This window comes from Lissotriton helveticus, chromosome 4_2 (genome assembly GCF_964261635.1).
Source record: "Lissotriton helveticus chromosome 4_2, aLisHel1.1, whole genome shotgun sequence".
Classification (NCBI taxonomy): Eukaryota; Metazoa; Chordata; class Amphibia; order Caudata; family Salamandridae; genus Lissotriton; species Lissotriton helveticus.
In genome coordinates this window covers 16,696,238-16,717,273 of record NC_136064.1, presented here as the reverse complement: position 1 = coordinate 16,717,273, position 21,036 = coordinate 16,696,238, and the positions used below count along the sequence as shown (strand labels likewise).

The 21,036-nt window shown below is 43.2% G+C and overlaps 1 protein-coding gene across 2 annotated transcripts in view; it reads left to right on the top strand.

Moving 5' to 3' along the window:
- Nucleotides 1–812: 812 nt before the first annotated feature.
- Nucleotides 813–21,036, top strand: part of LOC144752187 (rho GTPase-activating protein 20-like) — a 499,614-nt gene continuing 479,390 nt past the window's right edge. For both annotated transcript variants that reach the window (XM_078640127.1, XM_078640125.1), the window contains exon 1: nucleotides 813–1,016. In XM_078640127.1, coding sequence (XP_078496253.1) covers nucleotides 957–1,016 — 60 coding nt within the window. In that variant the 5' untranslated portion in view covers nucleotides 813–956. The remainder of the gene's footprint in view (nucleotides 1,017–21,036) is intronic.

Here is a 21,036-nt window from a genome sequence, read left to right as displayed (position 1 = left end):
CTCACACACTGAGTCAGTGGGGTCACCAGAGGAGAGTGCTGTCTCGCTCCATCCCTTCAGCGCCGCCTGCCCAGGCTCACACACTGAGTCAGTGGGGCCCAGGCTCACACACTGAGTCAGTGGGGTCACCAGAGGAGAGTGCTGTCTCGCTCCATCCCTTCAGCGCCGCCTGCCCAGGCTCACACACTGAGTCAGTGGGGCCCAGGCTCACACACTGAGTCAGTGGGGTGGGGTCACCAGAGGAGAGGGCTGCGTCTCGCTCCATCCCTTCAGCGCCGCCTGCCCAGGCTCACACACGGAGTCAGTGAGTTCACCAGAGAGGGCTGCCTCTCACTCCATCCGGTCAGCGCCGGCCTTCCCAGGCTCACACACTGAGTCAGTGGGGTCACCAGAGGAGAGTACTGGACTTCATTACCCCCGTCCCCTGTGAGCGTCGGCCAGCTTCACGCACTGTAACCTCACTCACTGAGTCAGTGAGTTCACCAGAGGAGAGGGCTGGACTTCACGGAACACGGATAATACTGGCCAGCCTCACTCACTGAGTGAGGGTCACCGAGAAGAGTGCTTTCTCTCACTCCATCCCTGTCGACGCCGGTCAGGCGCACTCCCAGCCGCCTCACACGCTGACTCTGAGGCTCACCAGAGAAGGGGGCTGGACTTCGTTACACCCGTCCCCTGTGTGCTTTACTCACTGCGGCTTCACTCACTGAGTCCCCGGAGTGCCCAGAGAAGAGCGCTGCCTCCCCCCCCCCCCTGCATCTCTTGGCAGAGTCGGCAGAGACACTCACTCACTCAACACGCTCACTCACTCAGTGTGAGGGTGCGCCGGGAGAGAGTGCCGCCCTCATCCTCTCTCACACTGAGCTGAGTATGAATGACGGGAGGCGAGTGTGGGCGCCGCGGACCCGCACCCGAGGGGGAGACGATGTGCCTCGAAGGACAGCGGGGGGCGCACCATGACACCCCAGGAAGAGGCTAGCGCGGACGTGGGAGCCGACACCCGGGACGGGGGCAAGGCAAGTCTGGGGGGGTGTCTGTGCGCCGCGTTCACGCTGTGCTGTGCACGGTCTATGGATGAGGCATGCACTCAATGCTGTGCAGGTTGGGTGACGTCATACCCCGGCAGGTTAGGCTATGCAGTGCTCCTGTGTACCGTACTGTGCTATGATAGGCAGTGCTGTGCTGCGCTATGCACTACTATGCTGTGTTCGGCTCTGCTATACAGTGTTGTGCTGCACTGCTGCTATGTAGTAGTATGCTGTGTTATGCTATGATATACAGTGCTATGCTACTGCTATGACGTTTTATGCTGTATTACGCTGTGCTGTACAGTGCTGCTCAGTGCTACTGCTGTGTCTGGTACTATGCTGTGTTATGCTAAGGTATACAGTGCTGTGCTGTGCCACTGCGTTTTATGCTGTATTAGGCTATGCTTTACAGTGCTGTTTGTACTACTGTTATACAGTTCTGTTCCGAGGCAGGCTATGGCATGCAGCGCTCTGCTGTTTCATGTTATGCTATGGCATGCAGCGCTCTGCTGTTTCATGTTATGCTATGGCATGCAGCGCTCTGCTGTTTCATGTTATGCTATGGCATGCAGCGCTCTGCTGTTTCATGTTATGCTATGGCATGCAGCGCTCTGCTGTTTCATGTTATGCTATGGCATGCAGCGCTCTGCTGTTTCATGTTATGCTATGGCATGCATCGCTCTGCTGTTTCATGTTATGCTATGGCATGCAGCGCTCTGGTGCTATGTTGTACTATGCTGTGTTAAGCTATGATATACAGTGTTGTGCGGTACTACTGATATGCAGTACTTTGCTGTTTTAGGCTATGATATGTAGTGCTGTGCTTCTGCTATGCAGTACTGTGCTGTGTTAGGCTATGCTATGCAGTGCTGTCTGCACTATTGCTATACAGTCCTGTGCCGAGTTAGACTATGTAGCCCTCTGCTGTTCTGTGTTGTACTATGACATGGGCGGTGCTATGCAGTAGCTATAATATACATAATAGGCTATAATATACAGTGCTGTGCTTCTGCTATGCAGTACTTTGCGGCGGTATGCTATGATATACAGTGTTGTGCTATCAAGTAATATGCTGAATTAGGCTATGCTATACAGTGCTGTCCTTCTGTTATGCAGTACTATGCCGAGTTAGCCTATGTTATGCGATTCTGTGCTCTGTAGGGCTGTAGGGTGTACTCATATTATGCTACGATATATTATTTTATGCAATGCTGTACACTGTGCTTTCCAGGAACATGCTATGGTATGCAGTACTTTGGTTTCGAATGACTCGTTGTGCAATACTCTGCAATGCAGCGCCGTCTGTCGTATTATACTGTCTAGTACTATGCTCCTCATGCTATATGCTATGATACATTGCACAGCGCTGTATTCTTTGGAGCTATGCTATGTTATGCTATAAAGGGCCATATGTTACTGTCTGATATACTGTGACGTACACTGCTTTGTAGTGTGTTTTGTTATGCTATGTTGTGTTATGTAGTGTTCTATCTTATGCTATGCTCTGCTCTACTATGCCATGGTGTAAATACTGTAGGTTTTGTTATGCTATGTAGTACGGTATATTATGATATGGCATCCTGTTATATGCAATGCAGAGCTATGCCATGTGATGTAGTGGTGTATACTATACCGTGGTACACTATGCATTGCCTTAATCGTTGGTGCTGTCCTATGCTACCTTCTAAAGTATGCAGTATGCAGTGCGCTATGTTATAAGGTGCTACGTATGTTATATTATGCACTCATGTGCTATGCTCTCCTAATATTTGCTAGGCCGTGCAATAGGCTGAGCAATGGCATACGGAGCATTCCAGGGCTAAATCTTTCAATTGTGTTAGATTATGCTGTGTTATACACAGTGCCTTATGATATGCATACCGTGCTATGTTATATTATGATGTTATATGCTTTGTATGGCTATTTGTTTTGTATTTTGCCATTTATTATTATTAATATTAGTAGTAGTAAAAGTAGTAGAATCAGCAGTAGTAACACTGTTATTATTTTTAGTAGCAGCAGCAGCAGTAGTAGGAGCAGTAGTAGTTGCAGCATTTGTAATAGTGGTGGTACTCGTATCAGTAGTAGTATTAGTAGTAGCAGTGGCAGCAGTAGTAGCAGTATTATTAGTCACAGTAGTAGTAGCAGCAGTATTAGTAGTAGTAGCAGTAACAGTAGTTGTAGTAGCAGTAGTAGTACCAGCAGGAATAGCAGTAGTAGTAGTAGTAGCAGCATTATTATTAGTAGGTATGGTAACATCAGCTGCAGTGGTAGTAGTAGTAGTGCATTAGTAGTAGTAGTAGTAATAGTAGTAGTAGTAGAAGGATGAGTAGTATAAGTGATAGTAATAGTAGCAGTATTATTACTATTATTAGTAGCAATATTTTAAGTGGTAATAACAGCAGTAGTAGTTGCAGCAGTTGTAGAAGAAGCAGTGGTAGCAGCAGTACAAGCAGCAGCAGTAGCAGTAGTAGCAGTGGCAGTAGTAGCAGTTTTAGTAGTAGTAACAGGAGTAGCAGTACTAGTAGAAGCAGCGGAAGCATTCATAGCAGTTGTAGTAGTATCATCAGTAGTAGTAGTAGCAGTATTAGTAGCAGTAGAAGCAGTCACAGTAGTTGTAGTAAGAGTAGTAGTAATCAAAGCAGTAGTAGTTTATTACTAGTATTATTATTACTAGTAATAGTTGCAGTAGCCACAGCAGTTGTAGCAGCAGCAGTAGTAGTAGCAGTATTAGTAGCAGTAGAAGCAGTCACAGTAGTTGTAGTAAGAATAGTAGTAATTGAAGCAGTAGCAGTAGTAGTTTATTACTAGTATTATTATTATTACTAGTATTATTACTATTACTAGTAATAGTTGCAGTAGCCGCAGTAGTAGTAGCAGTAGCAGTAGTAGTACCAGTAGTAGTAGCATATTAGTAGTAGTAGCAGCTGCGGTATCAGTAATAGTAGCAGCAGTAGGAGTAACCGTGTCATTATTAGTAGCAGTAGAAGCAGCTGCGGCATCAGTAATAGTAGCAGCAGTAGGAGTAACCGTGTTATTATTAGTAGCAGTAGTAGCAGCTGCGGTATCAGTAATAGTAGCAGCAGTAGGAGTAACCGTGTTGTTATTAGTAGCAGTAGTAGCAGCTGCGGCATCGGTAATAGTAGCAGCAGTAGGAGTAACCGTGTTATTATTAGTAGCAGTAGACGCAGCTGCGGCATCAGTAATAGCAGCAGTAGGAGTAACCGTGTTATTATTAGTAGCAGTAGACGCAGCTGCGGCATCAGTAATAGCAGCAGTAGGAGTAACCGTGTTATTATTAGTAGCAGTAGACGCAGCTGCGGCATCAGTAATAGCAGCAGTAGGAGTAACCGTGTTATTAGCAGTAGTAGCAGCTGCGGCATCAGTAATAGTAGCAGCAGTAGGAGTAACTGTGTTATTATTAGTAGCAGTAGTAGCAGCTGCGGCATCAGTAATAGCAGCAGTAGGAGTAACCGTGTTATTATTAGTAGCAGTAGTAGCAGCTGCGGCATCAGTAATAGTAGCAGCAGTAGGAGTAACCGTGTTATTATTAGTAGCAGTAGTAGCAGCTGCAGCATCAGTAATAGTAGCAGCAGTTGGAGTAACCATGTTATTATTAGTAGCAGTAGTAGCAGCTGCGGCATCAGTAATAGCAGCAGTAGGAGTAACCGTGTTATTATTAGTAGCAGTAGTAGCAGCTGCGGCATCAGTAATAGTAGCAGCAGTAGGAGTAACCGTGTTATTATTAGTATCAGTAGTAGCAGCTGCGGCATCAGTAATAGTAGCAGCAGTTGGAGTAACCGTGTTATTATTAGTGTCAGTAGTAGCAGCTGCGGCATCAGTAATAGTAGCAGCAGTAGGAGTAACTGTGTTATTATTAGCAGCAGTAGCAGCAGCTGCACTATCAGTAATAGTAGCAGCAGTAGGAGTAACCGTGTTATTATTAGTAGCAGTAGTAGCAGCTGCGGTATCAGTAATAGTAGCAGCAGTAGGAGTAACTGTGTTATTATTAGTAGCAGTAGTAGCAGCTGCACTATCAGTAATAGTAGCAGCAGTAGGAGTAACCGTGTTATTATTAGTAGCAGTAGTAGCAGCTGCGGCATCAGTAATAGTAGCAGCAGTAGGAGTAACCGTGTTATTATTAGTATCAGTAGTAGCAGCTGCGGCATCAGTAATAGTAGCAGCAGTAGGAGTAACCGTGTTATTATTAGTAGCAGTAGTAGCAGCTGCGGCATCAGTAATAGTAGCAGCAGTAGGAGTAACCGTGTTATTATTAGTAGCAGTAGTAGCAGCTGCGGCATCAGTAATAGTAGCAGCAGTAGGAGTAACCGTGTTATTATTAGTAGCAGTAGTAGCCGCTGCGGCATCAGTAATAGTAGCAGCAGTAGGAGTAACTGTGTTATTATTAGTAGCAGTAGTAGCAGCTGCACTATCAGTAATAGTAGCAGCAGTAGGAGTAACCGTGTTATTATTAGTATCAGTAGTAGCAGCTGCGGTATCAGTAATAGTAGCAGCAGTAGGAGTAACCGTGTTAATATTAGTATCAGTAGTAGCAGCTGCGGTATCAGTAATAGTAGCAGCAGTAGGAGTAACCGTGTTATTATTAGTAGCAGTAGCAGCAGCTGCGGTATCAGTAATAGTAGCAGCAGTAGGAGTAACCGTGTTATTATTAGTAGCAGTAGTAGCAGCTGCGGCATCAGTAATAGTAGCAGCAGTAGGAGTAACCGTGTTATTATTAGTAGCAGTAGTAGCAGCTGCTGCATCAGTAATAGTAGCAGCAGTTGGAGTAACAGTGTTATTATTAGTAGCAGTAGTAGCAGCTGCGGCATCAGTAATAGCAGCAGTAGGAGTAACCGTGTTATTTATAGTAGCAGTAGTAGCAGCTGCGGCATCAGTAATAGTAGCAGCAGTAGGAGTAACCGTGTTTTTATTGGTATAAGTAGTAGCAGCTGCGGTATCAGTAATAGTAGCAGCAGTAGGAGTAACCGTGTTATTATTAGTAGCAGTAGTAGCAGCTGCGGCATCAGTAATAGTAGCAGCAGTTGGAGTAACCGTGTTATTATTAGTAGCAGTAGTAGCAGCTGCGGCATCAGTAATAGCAGCAGTAGGAGTAACCGTGTTATTTATAGTAGCAGTAGTAGCAGCTGCAGCATCAATAATAGCAGCAGTAGGACTAACCGTGTTATTATTAGTAGCAGTAGTAGCTGCTGCGGCATCAGTAATAGTAGCAGCAGTAGAAGTAACCATGTTATTATTAGTATCAGTAGTAGCAGCTGCGGCATCAGTAATAGTAGCAGCAGTAGGAGTAACCGTGTTATTATTAGTAGCAGTAGTAGCTGCTGCGGCATCAGTAATAGTAGCAGCAGTAGAAGTAACCATGTTATTATTAGTATCAGTAGTAGCAGCTGCGGCATCAGTAATAGTAGCAGCAGTAGGAGTAACCGTGTTATTATTAGTAGCAGTAGTAGCAGCTGCAGCATCAGTAATAGTAGTAGCAGTTGGAGTAACTGTGTTATTATTAGTAGCAGTAGTAGCACCTGCGGCATCAGTAATAGCAGCAGTAGGAGTAACCGTGTTATTATTAGTAGCAGTAGTAGCAGCTGCGGCATCAGTACTAGTAGCAGCAGTAGGAGTAACCGTGTTATTATTAGTATCAGTAGTAGCAGCTGCGGCATCAGTAATAGTAGCAGCAGTAGGAGTAACCGTGTTATTATTAGTGTCAGTAGTAGCAGCTGCGGCATCAGTAATAGTAGCAGCAGTAGGAGTAACTGTGTTATTATTAGTAGCAGTAGTAGTAGCTGCACTATCAGTAATAGTAGCAGCGGTAGGAGTAACCGTGTTATTATTAGTAGCAGTAGTAGCAGCTGCGGTATCAGTAATAGTAGCAGCAGTAGGAGTAACCGTGTTATTATTAGTAGCAGTAGTAGCAGCTGCACTATCAGTAATAGTAGCAGCAGTAGGAGTAACCGTGTTATTATTAGTGTCAGTAGTAGCAGCTGCAGCATCAGTAATAGTAGCAGCAGTAGGAGTAACTGTGTTATTATTAGTAGCAGTAGTAGTAGCTGCACTATCAGTAATAGTAGCAGCAGTAGGAGTAACCGTGTTATTATTAGTGTCAGTAGTAGCAGCTGCGGCATCAGTAATAGTAGCAGCAGTAGGAGTAACTGTGTTATTATTAGTAGCAGTAGTAGTAGCTGCACTATCAGTAATAGTAGCAGCGGTAGGAGTAACCGTGTTATTATTAGTAGCAGTAGTAGCAGCTGCGGTATCAGTAATAGTAGCAGCAGTAGGAGTAACTGTGTTATTATTAGTAGCAGTAGTAGCAGCTGCGGCATCAGTAATAGTAGCAGCAGTAGGAGTAACCGTGTTATTATTAGTATCAGTAGTAGCAGCTGCGGCATCAGTAATAGTAGCAGCAGTAGGAGTAACCGTGTTATTATTAGTAGCAGTAGTAGCAACTGCGGCATCAGTAATAGTAGCAGCAGTAGGAGTAACCGTGTTATTATTAGTAGCAGTAGTAGCAGCTGCGGCATCAGTAATAGTAGCAGCAGTAGGAGTAACCGTATTATTATTAGTAGCAGTAGTAGCCGCTGCGGCATCAGTAATAGTAGCAGCAGTAGGAGCAACTGTGTTATTATTAGTAGCAGTAGTAGCAGCTGCACTATCAGTAATAGTAGCAGCAGTAGGAGTAACCATGTTATTATTAGTATCAGTAGTAGCAGCTGCGGTATCAGTAATAGTAGCAGCAGTAGGAGTAACCGTGTTATTATTAGTATCAGTAGTAGCAGCTGCGGTATCAGTAATAGTAGCAGCAGTAGGAGTAACTGTGTTATTATTAGTAGCAGTAGTAGCTGCTGCGGCATCAGTAATAGTAGCAGCAGTAGGAGTAACCGTGTTATTATTAGTAGCAGTAGTAGCAGCTGCGGCATCAGTAATAGTAGCAGCAGTAGAAGTAACCATGTTATTATTAGTATCAGTAGTAGCAGCTGCGGCATCAGTAATAGTAGCAGCAGTAGGAGTAACCGTGTTATTATTAGTGTTAGTAGAAGCAGCTGCGTCATCAGTAATAGTAGCAGCAGTAGGAGTAACCGTGTTATTATTAGATTCAGTAGTAGCAGCTGCGGTATCAGTAATAGTAGCAGCAGTAGGAGTAACCGTGTTATTATTAGTATCAGTAGTAGCAGCTGCGGCATCAGTAATAGTAGCAGCAGTAGGAGTAACCGTGTTATTATTAGTAGCAGTAGTAGCAGCTGCTGCATCAGTAATAGTAGCAGCAGTTGGAGTAACAGTGTTATTATTAGTAGCAGTAGTAGCAGCTGCGGCATCAGTAATAGCAGCAGTAGGAGTAACCGTGTTATTTATAGTAGCAGTAGTAGCAGCTGCGGCATCAGTAATAGTAGCAGCAGTAGGAGTAACCGTGTTTTTATTGGTATAAGTAGTAGCAGCTGCGGTATCAGTAATAGTAGCAGCAGTAGGAGTAACCGTGTTATTATTAGTAGCAGTAGTAGCAGCTGCGGCATCAGTAATAGTAGCAGCAGTTGGAGTAACCGTGTTATTATTAGTAGCAGTAGTAGCAGCTGCGGCATCAGTAATAGCAGCAGTAGGAGTAACCGTGTTATTTATAGTAGCAGTAGTAGCAGCTGCAGCATCAATAATAGCAGCAGTAGGACTAACCGTGTTATTATTAGTAGCAGTAGTAGCTGCTGCGGCATCAGTAATAGTAGCAGCAGTAGAAGTAACCATGTTATTATTAGTATCAGTAGTAGCAGCTGCGGCATCAGTAATAGTAGCAGCAGTAGGAGTAACCGTGTTATTATTAGTAGCAGTAGTAGCTGCTGCGGCATCAGTAATAGTAGCAGCAGTAGAAGTAACCATGTTATTATTAGTATCAGTAGTAGCAGCTGCGGCATCAGTAATAGTAGCAGCAGTAGGAGTAACCGTGTTATTATTAGTAGCAGTAGTAGCAGCTGCAGCATCAGTAATAGTAGTAGCAGTTGGAGTAACCGTGTTATTATTAGTAGCAGTAGTAGCAGCTGCGGCATCAGTAATAGTAGCAGCAGTAGGAGTAACCGTGTTATTATTAGTAGCAGTAGTAGCAGCTGCAGCATCAGTAATAGTAGCAGCAGTTGGAGTAACCATGTTATTATTAGTAGCAGTAGTAGCAGCTGCGGCATCAGTAATAGCAGCAGTAGGAGTAACCGTGTTATTATTAGTAGCAGTAGTAGCAGCTGCGGCATCAGTAATAGTAGCAGCAGTAGGAGTAACCGTGTTATTATTAGTATCAGTAGTAGCAGCTGCGGCATCAGTAATAGTAGCAGCAGTTGGAGTAACCGTGTTATTATTAGTGTCAGTAGTAGCAGCTGCGGCATCAGTAATAGTAGCAGCAGTAGGAGTAACTGTGTTATTATTAGCAGCAGTAGCAGCAGCTGCACTATCAGTAATAGTAGCAGCAGTAGGAGTAACCGTGTTATTATTAGTAGCAGTAGTAGCAGCTGCGGTATCAGTAATAGTAGCAGCAGTAGGAGTAACTGTGTTATTATTAGTAGCAGTAGTAGCAGCTGCACTATCAGTAATAGTAGCAGCAGTAGGAGTAACCGTGTTATTATTAGTAGCAGTAGTAGCAGCTGCGGCATCAGTAATAGTAGCAGCAGTAGGAGTAACCGTGTTATTATTAGTATCAGTAGTAGCAGCTGCGGCATCAGTAATAGTAGCAGCAGTAGGAGTAACCGTGTTATTATTAGTAGCAGTAGTAGCAGCTGCGGCATCAGTAATAGTAGCAGCAGTAGGAGTAACCGTGTTATTATTAGTAGCAGTAGTAGCAGCTGCAGCATCAGTAATAGTAGTAGCAGTTGGAGTAACTGTGTTATTATTAGTAGCAGTAGTAGCACCTGCGGCATCAGTAATAGCAGCAGTAGGAGTAACCGTGTTATTATTAGTAGCAGTAGTAGCAGCTGCGGCATCAGTACTAGTAGCAGCAGTAGGAGTAACCGTGTTATTATTAGTATCAGTAGTAGCAGCTGCGGCATCAGTAATAGTAGCAGCAGTAGGAGTAACCGTGTTATTATTAGTGTCAGTAGTAGCAGCTGCGGCATCAGTAATAGTAGCAGCAGTAGGAGTAACTGTGTTATTATTAGTAGCAGTAGTAGTAGCTGCACTATCAGTAATAGTAGCAGCGGTAGGAGTAACCGTGTTATTATTAGTAGCAGTAGTAGCAGCTGCGGTATCAGTAATAGTAGCAGCAGTAGGAGTAACCGTGTTATTATTAGTAGCAGTAGTAGCAGCTGCACTATCAGTAATAGTAGCAGCAGTAGGAGTAACCGTGTTATTATTAGTGTCAGTAGTAGCAGCTGCAGCATCAGTAATAGTAGCAGCAGTAGGAGTAACTGTGTTATTATTAGTAGCAGTAGTAGTAGCTGCACTATCAGTAATAGTAGCAGCAGTAGGAGTAACCGTGTTATTATTAGTGTCAGTAGTAGCAGCTGCGGCATCAGTAATAGTAGCAGCAGTAGGAGTAACTGTGTTATTATTAGTAGCAGTAGTAGTAGCTGCACTATCAGTAATAGTAGCAGCGGTAGGAGTAACCGTGTTATTATTAGTAGCAGTAGTAGCAGCTGCGGTATCAGTAATAGTAGCAGCAGTAGGAGTAACTGTGTTATTATTAGTAGCAGTAGTAGCAGCTGCGGCATCAGTAATAGTAGCAGCAGTAGGAGTAACCGTGTTATTATTAGTATCAGTAGTAGCAGCTGCGGCATCAGTAATAGTAGCAGCAGTAGGAGTAACCGTGTTATTATTAGTAGCAGTAGTAGCAACTGCGGCATCAGTAATAGTAGCAGCAGTAGGAGTAACCGTGTTAATATTAGTAGCAGTAGTAGCAGCTGCGGCATCAGTAATAGTAGCAGCAGTAGGAGTAACCGTATTATTATTAGTAGCAGTAGTAGCCGCTGCGGCATCAGTAATAGTAGCAGCAGTAGGAGCAACTGTGTTATTATTAGTAGCAGTAGTAGCAGCTGCACTATCAGTAATAGTAGCAGCAGTAGGAGTAACCATGTTATTATTAGTATCAGTAGTAGCAGCTGCGGTATCAGTAATAGTAGCAGCAGTAGGAGTAACCGTGTTATTATTAGTATCAGTAGTAGCAGCTGCGGTATCAGTAATAGTAGCAGCAGTAGGAGTAACTGTGTTATTATTAGTAGCAGTAGTAGCTGCTGCGGCATCAGTAATAGTAGCAGCAGTAGGAGTAACCGTGTTATTATTAGTAGCAGTAGTAGCAGCTGCGGCATCAGTAATAGTAGCAGCAGTAGAAGTAACCATGTTATTATTAGTATCAGTAGTAGCAGCTGCGGCATCAGTAATAGTAGCAGCAGTAGGAGTAACCGTGTTATTATTAGTGTTAGTAGAAGCAGCTGCGTCATCAGTAATAGTAGCAGCAGTAGGAGTAACCGTGTTATTATTAGATTCAGTAGTAGCAGCTGCGGTATCAGTAATAGTAGCAGCAGTAGGAGTAACCGTGTTATTATTAGTATCAGTAGTAGCAGCTGCGGCATCAGTAATAGTAGCAGCAGTAGGAGTAACCGTGTTATTATTAGTAGCAGTAGTAGCAGCTGCTGCATCAGTAATAGTAGCAGCAGTTGGAGTAACAGTGTTATTATTAGTAGCAGTAGTAGCAGCTGCGGCATCAGTAATAGCAGCAGTAGGAGTAACCGTGTTATTTATAGTAGCAGTAGTAGCAGCTGCGGCATCAGTAATAGTAGCAGCAGTAGGAGTAACCGTGTTTTTATTGGTATAAGTAGTAGCAGCTGCGGTATCAGTAATAGTAGCAGCAGTAGGAGTAACCGTGTTATTATTAGTAGCAGTAGTAGCAGCTGCGGCATCAGTAATAGTAGCAGCAGTTGGAGTAACCGTGTTATTATTAGTAGCAGTAGTAGCAGCTGCGGCATCAGTAATAGCAGCAGTAGGAGTAACCGTGTTATTTATAGTAGCAGTAGTAGCAGCTGCAGCATCAATAATAGCAGCAGTAGGACTAACCGTGTTATTATTAGTAGCAGTAGTAGCTGCTGCGGCATCAGTAATAGTAGCAGCAGTAGAAGTAACCATGTTATTATTAGTATCAGTAGTAGCAGCTGCGGCATCAGTAATAGTAGCAGCAGTAGGAGTAACCGTGTTATTATTAGTAGCAGTAGTAGCTGCTGCGGCATCAGTAATAGTAGCAGCAGTAGAAGTAACCATGTTATTATTAGTATCAGTAGTAGCAGCTGCGGCATCAGTAATAGTAGCAGCAGTAGGAGTAACCGTGTTATTATTAGTAGCAGTAGTAGCAGCTGCAGCATCAGTAATAGTAGTAGCAGTTGGAGTAACCGTGTTATTATTAGTAGCAGTAGTAGCAGCTGCGGCATCAGTAATAGTAGCAGCAGTAGGAGTAACCGTGTTATTATTAGTAGCAGTAGTAGCAGCTGCAGCATCAGTAATAGTAGCAGCAGTTGGAGTAACCATGTTATTATTAGTAGCAGTAGTAGCAGCTGCGGCATCAGTAATAGCAGCAGTAGGAGTAACCGTGTTATTATTAGTAGCAGTAGTAGCAGCTGCGGCATCAGTAATAGTAGCAGCAGTAGGAGTAACCGTGTTATTATTAGTATCAGTAGTAGCAGCTGCGGCATCAGTAATAGTAGCAGCAGTTGGAGTAACCGTGTTATTATTAGTGTCAGTAGTAGCAGCTGCGGCATCAGTAATAGTAGCAGCAGTAGGAGTAACTGTGTTATTATTAGCAGCAGTAGCAGCAGCTGCACTATCAGTAATAGTAGCAGCAGTAGGAGTAACCGTGTTATTATTAGTAGCAGTAGTAGCAGCTGCGGTATCAGTAATAGTAGCAGCAGTAGGAGTAACTGTGTTATTATTAGTAGCAGTAGTAGCAGCTGCGGCATCAGTAATAGTAGCAGCAGTAGGAGTAACCGTGTTATTATTAGTATCAGTAGTAGCAGCTGCGGCATCAGTAATAGTAGCAGCAGTAGGAGTAACCGTGTTATTATTAGTAGCAGTAGTAGCAACTGCGGCATCAGTAATAGTAGCAGCAGTAGGAGTAACCGTGTTAATATTAGTAGCAGTAGTAGCAGCTGCGGCATCAGTAATAGTAGCAGCAGTAGGAGTAACCGTGTTATTATTAGTAGCAGTAGTAGCTGCTGCGGCATCAGTAATAGTAGCAGCAGTAGAAGTAACCATGTTATTATTAGTATCAGTAGTAGCAGCTGCGGCATCAGTAATAGTAGCAGCAGTAGGAGTAACCGTGTTATTATTAGTAGCAGTAGTAGTAGCTGCACTATCAGTAATAGTAGCAGCAGTAGGAGTAACCGTGTTATTATTAGTGTCAGTAGTAGCAGCTGCGGCATCAGTAATAGTAGCAGCAGTAGGAGTAACTGTGTTATTATTAGTAGCAGTAGTAGTAGCTGCACTATCAGTAATAGTAGCAGCGGTAGGAGTAACCGTGTTATTATTAGTAGCAGTAGTAGCAGCTGCGGTATCAGTAATAGTAGCAGCAGTAGGAGTAACTGTGTTATTATTAGTAGCAGTAGTAGCAGCTGCGGCATCAGTAATAGTAGCAGCAGTAGGAGTAACCGTGTTATTATTAGTATCAGTAGTAGCAGCTGCGGCATCAGTAATAGTAGCAGCAGTAGGAGTAACCGTGTTATTATTAGTAGCAGTAGTAGCTGCTGCGGCATCAGTAATAGTAGCAGCAGTAGAAGTAACCATGTTATTATTAGTATCAGTAGTAGCAGCTGCGGCATCAGTAATAGTAGCAGCAGTAGGAGTAACCGTGTTATTATTAGTAGCAGTAGTAGCAGCTGCAGCATCAGTAATAGTAGTAGCAGTTGGAGTAACTGTGTTATTATTAGTAGCAGTAGTAGCACCTGCGGCATCAGTAATAGCAGCAGTAGGAGTAACCGTGTTATTATTAGTAGCAGTAGTAGCAGCTGCGGCATCAGTACTAGTAGCAGCAGTAGGAGTAACCGTGTTATTATTAGTATCAGTAGTAGCAGCTGCGGCATCAGTAATAGTAGCAGCAGTAGGAGTAACCGTGTTATTATTAGTGTCAGTAGTAGCAGCTGCGGCATCAGTAATAGTAGCAGCAGTAGGAGTAACTGTGTTATTATTAGTAGCAGTAGTAGTAGCTGCACTATCAGTAATAGTAGCAGCGGTAGGAGTAACCGTGTTATTATTAGTAGCAGTAGTAGCAGCTGCGGTATCAGTAATAGTAGCAGCAGTAGGAGTAACCGTGTTATTATTAGTAGCAGTAGTAGCAGCTGCACTATCAGTAATAGTAGCAGCAGTAGGAGTAACCGTGTTATTATTAGTGTCAGTAGTAGCAGCTGCAGCATCAGTAATAGTAGCAGCAGTAGGAGTAACTGTGTTATTATTAGTAGCAGTAGTAGTAGCTGCACTATCAGTAATAGTAGCAGCAGTAGGAGTAACCGTGTTATTATTAGTGTCAGTAGTAGCAGCTGCGGCATCAGTAATAGTAGCAGCAGTAGGAGTAACTGTGTTATTATTAGTAGCAGTAGTAGTAGCTGCACTATCAGTAATAGTAGCAGCGGTAGGAGTAACCGTGTTATTATTAGTAGCAGTAGTAGCAGCTGCGGTATCAGTAATAGTAGCAGCAGTAGGAGTAACTGTGTTATTATTAGTAGCAGTAGTAGCAGCTGCGGCATCAGTAATAGTAGCAGCAGTAGGAGTAACCGTGTTATTATTAGTATCAGTAGTAGCAGCTGCGGCATCAGTAATAGTAGCAGCAGTAGGAGTAACCGTGTTATTATTAGTAGCAGTAGTAGCAACTGCGGCATCAGTAATAGTAGCAGCAGTAGGAGTAACCGTGTTATTATTAGTAGCAGTAGTAGCAGCTGCGGCATCAGTAATAGTAGCAGCAGTAGGAGTAACCGTATTATTATTAGTAGCAGTAGTAGCCGCTGCGGCATCAGTAATAGTAGCAGCAGTAGGAGCAACTGTGTTATTATTAGTAGCAGTAGTAGCAGCTGCACTATCAGTAATAGTAGCAGCAGTAGGAGTAACCATGTTATTATTAGTATCAGTAGTAGCAGCTGCGGTATCAGTAATAGTAGCAGCAGTAGGAGTAACCGTGTTATTATTAGTATCAGTAGTAGCAGCTGCGGTATCAGTAATAGTAGCAGCAGTAGGAGTAACTGTGTTATTATTAGTAGCAGTAGTAGCTGCTGCGGAATCAGTAATAGTAGCAGCAGTAGGAGTAACCGTGTTATTATTAGTAGCAGTAGTAGCAGCTGCGGCATCAGTAATAGTAGCAGCAGTAGAAGTAACCATGTTATTATTAGTATCAGTAGTAGCAGCTGCGGCATCAGTAATAGTAGCAGCAGTAGGAGTAACCGTGTTATTATTAGTGTCAGTAGTAGCAGCTGCGGCATCAGTAATAGTAGCAGCAGTAGGAGTAACCGTGTTATTATTAGATTCAGTAGTAGCAGCTGCGGTATCAGTAATAGTAGCAGCAGTAGGAGTAACCGTCTTATTATTAGTATCAGTAGTAGCAGCTGCGGCATCAGTAATAGTAGCAGCAGTAGGAGTAACCGTGTTATTATTAGTAGCAGTAGTAGCAGCTGCTGCATCAGTAATAGTAGCAGCAGTTGGAGTAACAGTGTTATTTTTAGTAGCAGTAGTAGCAGCTGCGGCATCAGTAAAAGCAGCAGTAGGAGTAACCGTGTTATTTATAGTAGCAGTAGTAGCAGCTGCGGCATCAGTAATAGTAGCAGCAGTAGGAGTAACCGTGTTTTTATTGGTATAAGTAGTAGCAGCTGCGGTATCAGTAATAGTAGCAGCAGTAGGAGTAACCGTGTTATTATTAGTAGCAGTAGTAGCAGCTGCGGCATCAGTAATAGTAGCAGCAGTTGGAGTAACCGTGTTATTATTAGTAGCAGTAGTAGCAGCTGCGGCATCAGTAATAGCAGCAGTAGGAGTAACCGTGTTATTTATAGTAGCAGTAGTAGCAGCTGCAGCATCAATAATAGCAGCAGTAGGACTAACCGTGTTATTATTAGTAGCAGTAGTAGCTGCTGCGGCATCAGTAATAGTAGCAGCAGTAGAAGTAACCATGTTATTATTAGTATCAGTAGTAGCAGCTGCGGCATCAGTAATAGTAGCAGCAGTAGGAGTAACCGTGTTATTATTAGTAGCAGTAGTAGCTGCTGCGGCATCAGTAATAGTAGCAGCAGTAGAAGTAACCATGTTATTATTAGTATCAGTAGTAGCAGCTGCGGCATCAGTAATAGTAGCAGCAGTAGGAGTAACCGTGTTATTATTAGTAGCAGTAGTAGCAGCTGCAGCATCAGTAATAGTAGTAGCAGTTGGAGTAACCGTGTTATTATTAGTAGCAGTAGTAGCACCTGCGGCATCAGTAATAGCAGCAGTAGGAGTAACCGTGTTATTATTAGTAGCAGTAGTAGCAGCTGCGGCATCAGTACTAGTAGCAGCAGTAGGAGTAACCGTGTTATTATTAGTATCAGTAGTAGCAGCTGCGGCATCAGTAATAGTAGCAGCAGTAGGAGTAACCGTGTTATTATTAGTGTCAGTAGTAGCAGCTGCGGCATCAGTAATAGTAGCAGCAGTAGGAGTAACTGTGTTATTATTAGTAGCAGTAGTAGTAGCTGCACTATCAGTAATAGTAGCAGCGGTAGGAGTAACCGTGTTATTATTAGTAGCAGTAGTAGCAGCTGCGGTATCAGTAATAGTAGCAGCAGTAGGAGTAACCGTGTTATTATTAGTAGCAGTAGTAGCAGCTGCACTATCAGTAATAGTAGCAGCAGTAGGAGTAACCGTGTTATTATTAGTGTCAGTAGCAGCAGCTGCGGCATCAGTAATAGTAGCAGCAGTAGGAGTAACTGTGTTATTATTAGTAGCAGTAGTAGTAGCTGCACTATCAGTAATAGTAGCAGCAGTAGGAGTAACCGTGTTATTATTAGTGTCAGTAGTAGCAGCTGCGGCATCAGTAATAGTAGCAGCAGTAGGAGTAACTGTGTTATTATTAGTAGCAGTAGTAGTAGCTGCACTATCAGTAATAGTAGCAGCGGTAGGAGTAACCGTGTTATTATTAGTAGCAGTAGTAGCAGCTGCGGTATCAGTAATAGTAGCAGCAGTAGGAGTAACTGTGTTATTATTAGTAGCAGTAGTAGCAGCTGCGGCATCAGTAATAGTAGCAGCAGTAGGAGTAACCGTGTTATTATTAGTATCAGTAGTAGCAGCTGCGGCATCAGTAATAGTAGCAGCAGTAGGAGTAACCGTGTTATTATTAGTAGCAGTAGTAGCAACTGCGGCATCAGTAATAGTAGCAGCAGTAGGAGTAACCATGTTATTATTAGTAGCAGTAGTAGCAGCTGCGGCATCAGTAATAGTAGCAGCAGTAGGAGTAACCGTATTATTATTAGTAGCAGTAGTAGCCGCTGCGGCATCAGTAATAGTAGCAGCAGTAGGAGCAACTGTGTTATTATTAGTAGCAGTAGTAGCAGCTGCACTATCAGTAATAGTAGCAGCAGTAGGAGTAACCATGTTATTATTAGTATCAGTAGTAGCAGCTGCGGTATCAGTAATAGTAGCAGCAGTAGGAGTAACCGTGTTATTATTAGTATCAGTAGTAGCAGCTGCGGTATCAGTAATAGTAGCAGCAGTAGGAGTAACTGTGTTATTATTAGTAGCAGTAGTAGCTGCTGCGGCATCAGTAATAGTAGCAGCAGTAGGAGTAACCGTGTTATTATTAGTAGCAGTAGTAGCAGCTGCGGCATCAGTAATAGTAGCAGCAGTAGAAGTAACCATGTTATTATTAGTATCAGTAGTAGCAGCTGCGGCATCAGTAATAGTAGCAGCAGTAGGAGTAACCGTGTTATTATTAGTATCAGTAGTAGCAGCTGCGGTATCAGTAATAGTAGCAGCAGTAGGAGTAACTGTGTTATTATTAGTATCAGTAGTAGCAGCTGCAGCATCAGTAATAGTAGCAGCAGTAGGAGTAACCGTGTTATTATTAGTAGCAGTAGTAGCAGCTGCGGCATCAGTAATAGTAGCAGCAGTAGGAGTAACCGTGTTATTATTAGTAGCAGTAGTAGCAGCTGCGGCATCAGTAATAGTAGCGGCAGTAGGAGTAACCGTGTTATTATTAGTAGCAGTAGTAGCAGCTGCGGTATCAGTAAAAGTAGCAGCAGTTGGAGTAACCGTGTTATTATTAGTAGCAGTAGTAGCAGCTGCACTATCAGTAATAGTAGCAGCAGTAGGAGTAACCGTGTTATTATTAGTAGCAGTAGTAGCAGCTGCGGTATCAGTAATAGTAGCAGCAGTAGGAGTAACCGTGTTATTATTAGTATCAGTAGTACCAGCTGCGGCATCAGTAATAGTAGCAGCAGTAGGAGTAACCGTGTTATTATTAGTACCAGTAGTAGCAGCTGCGGCATCAGTAATAGTAGCAGCAGTAGGAGTAACCGTGTTATTATTAGTAGCAGAAGCAGCAGCTGCGGTATCAGTAATAGTAGCAGCAGTAGGAGTAACCGTGTTATTATTAGTAGCAGTAGCAGCAGCTGCGGCATCAGTAATAGTAGCAGCAGTAGGAGTAACCGTGTTATTATTAGTAGCAGTAGTAGCAGCTGCACTATCAGTAATAGTAGCAGCAGTAGGAGTAACCGTGTTATTATTAGTATCAGTAGTAGCAGCTGCGGTATCAGTAATAGTAGCAGCAGTAGGAGTAACCGTGTTAATATTAGTATCAGTAGTAGCAGCTGCGGTATCAGTAATAGTAGCAGCAGTAGGAGTAACCGTGTTATTATTAGTAGCAGTAGCAGCAGCTGCGGTATCAGTAATAGTAGCAGCAGTAGGAGTAACCGTGTTATTATTAGTAGCAGTAGTAGCAGCTGCGGCATCAGTAATAGTAGCAGCAGTAGGAGTAACCGTGTTATTATTAGTAGCAGTAGTAGCAGCTGCTGCATCAGTAATAGTAGCAGCAGTTGGAGTAACAGTGTTATTATTAGTAGCAGTAGTAGCAGCTGCGGCATCAGTAATAGCAGCAGTAGGAGTAACCGTGTTATTTATAGTAGCAGTAGTAGCAGCTGCGGCATCAGTAATAGTAGCAGCAGTAGGAGTAACCGTGTTTTTATTGGTATAAGTAGTAGCAGCTGCGGTATCAGTAATAGTAGCAGCAGTAGGAGTAACCGTGTTATTATTAGTAGCAGTAGTAGCAGCTGCGGCATCAGTAATAGTAGCAGCAGTTGGAGTAACCGTGTTATTATTAGTAGCAGTAGTAGCAGCTGCGGCATCAGTAATAGCAGCAGTAGGAGTAACCGTGTTATTTATAGTAGCAGTAGTAGCAGCTGCAGCATCAATAATAGCAGCAGTAGGACTAACCGTGTTATTATTAGTAGCAGTAGTAGCTGCTGCGGCATCAGTAATAGTAGCAGCAGTAGAAGTAACCATGTTATTATTAGTATCAGTAGTAGCAGCTGCGGCATCAGTAATAGTAGCAGCAGTAGGAGTAACCGTGTTATTATTAGTAGCAGTAGTAGCTGCTGCGGCATCAGTAATAGTAGCAGCAGTAGAAGTAACCATGTTATTATTAGTATCAGTAGTAGCAGCTGCGGCATCAGTAATAGTAGCAGCAGTAGGAGTAACCGTGTTATTATTAGTAGCAGTAGTAGCAGCTGCAGCATCAGTAATAGTAGTAGCAGTTGGAGTAACTGTGTTATTATTAGTAGCAGTAGTAGCACCTGCGGCATCAGTAATAGCAGCAGTAGGAGTAACCGTGTTATTATTAGTAGCAGTAGTAGCAGCTGCGGCATCAGTACTAGTAGCAGCAGTAGGAGTAACCGTGTTATTATTAGTATCAGTAGTAGCAGCTGCGGCATCAGTAATAGTAGCAGCAGTAGGAGTAACCGTGTTATTATTAGTGTCAGTAGTAGCAGCTGCGGCATCAGTAATAGTAGCAGCAGTAGGAGTAACTGTGTTATTATTAGTAGCAGTAGTAGTAGCTGCACTATCAGTAATAGTAGCAGCGGTAGGAGTAACCGTGTTATTATTAGTAGCAGTAGTAGCAGCTGCGGTATCAGTAATAGTAGCAGCAGTAGGAGTAACCGTGTTATTATTAGTAGCAGTAGTAGCAGCTGCACTATCAGTAATAGTAGCAGCAGTAGGAGTAACCGTGTTATTATTAGTGTCAGTAGTAGCAGCTGCAGCATCAGTAATAGTAGCAGCAGTAGGAGTAACTGTGTTATTATTAGTAGCAGTAGTAGTAGCTGCACTATCAGTAATAGTAGCAGCAGTAGGAGTAACCGTGTTATTATTAGTGTCAGTAGTAGCAGCTGCGGCATCAGTAATAGTAGCAGCAGTAGGAGTAACTGTGTTATTATTAGTAGCAGTAGTAGTAGCTGCACTATCAGTAATAGTAGCAGCGGTAGGAGTAACCGTGTTATTATTAGTAGCAGTAGTAGCAGCTGCGGTATCAGTAATAGTAGCAGCAGTAGGAGTAACTGTGTTATTATTAGTAGCAGTAGTAGCAGCTGCGGCATCAGTAATAGTAGCAGCAGTAGGAGTAACCGTGTTATTATTAGTATCAGTAGTAGCAGCTGCGGCATCAGTAATAGTAGCAGCAGTAGGAGTAACCGTGTTATTATTAGTAGCAGTAGTAGCAACTGCGGCATCAGTAATAGTAGCAGCAGTAGGAGTAACCGTGTTATTATTAGTAGCAGTAGTAGCAGCTGCGGCATCAGTAATAGTAGCAGCAGTAGGAGTAACCGTATTATTATTAGTAGCAGTAGTAGCCGCTGCGGCATCAGTAATAGTAGCAGCAGTAGGAGCAACTGTGTTATTATTAGTAGCAGTAGTAGCAGCTGCACTATCAGTAATAGTAGCAGCAGTAGGAGTAACCATGTTATTATTAGTATCAGTAGTAGCAGCTGCGGTATCAGTAATAGTAGCAGCAGTAGGAGTAACCGTGTTATTATTAGTATCAGTAGTAGCAGCTGCGGTA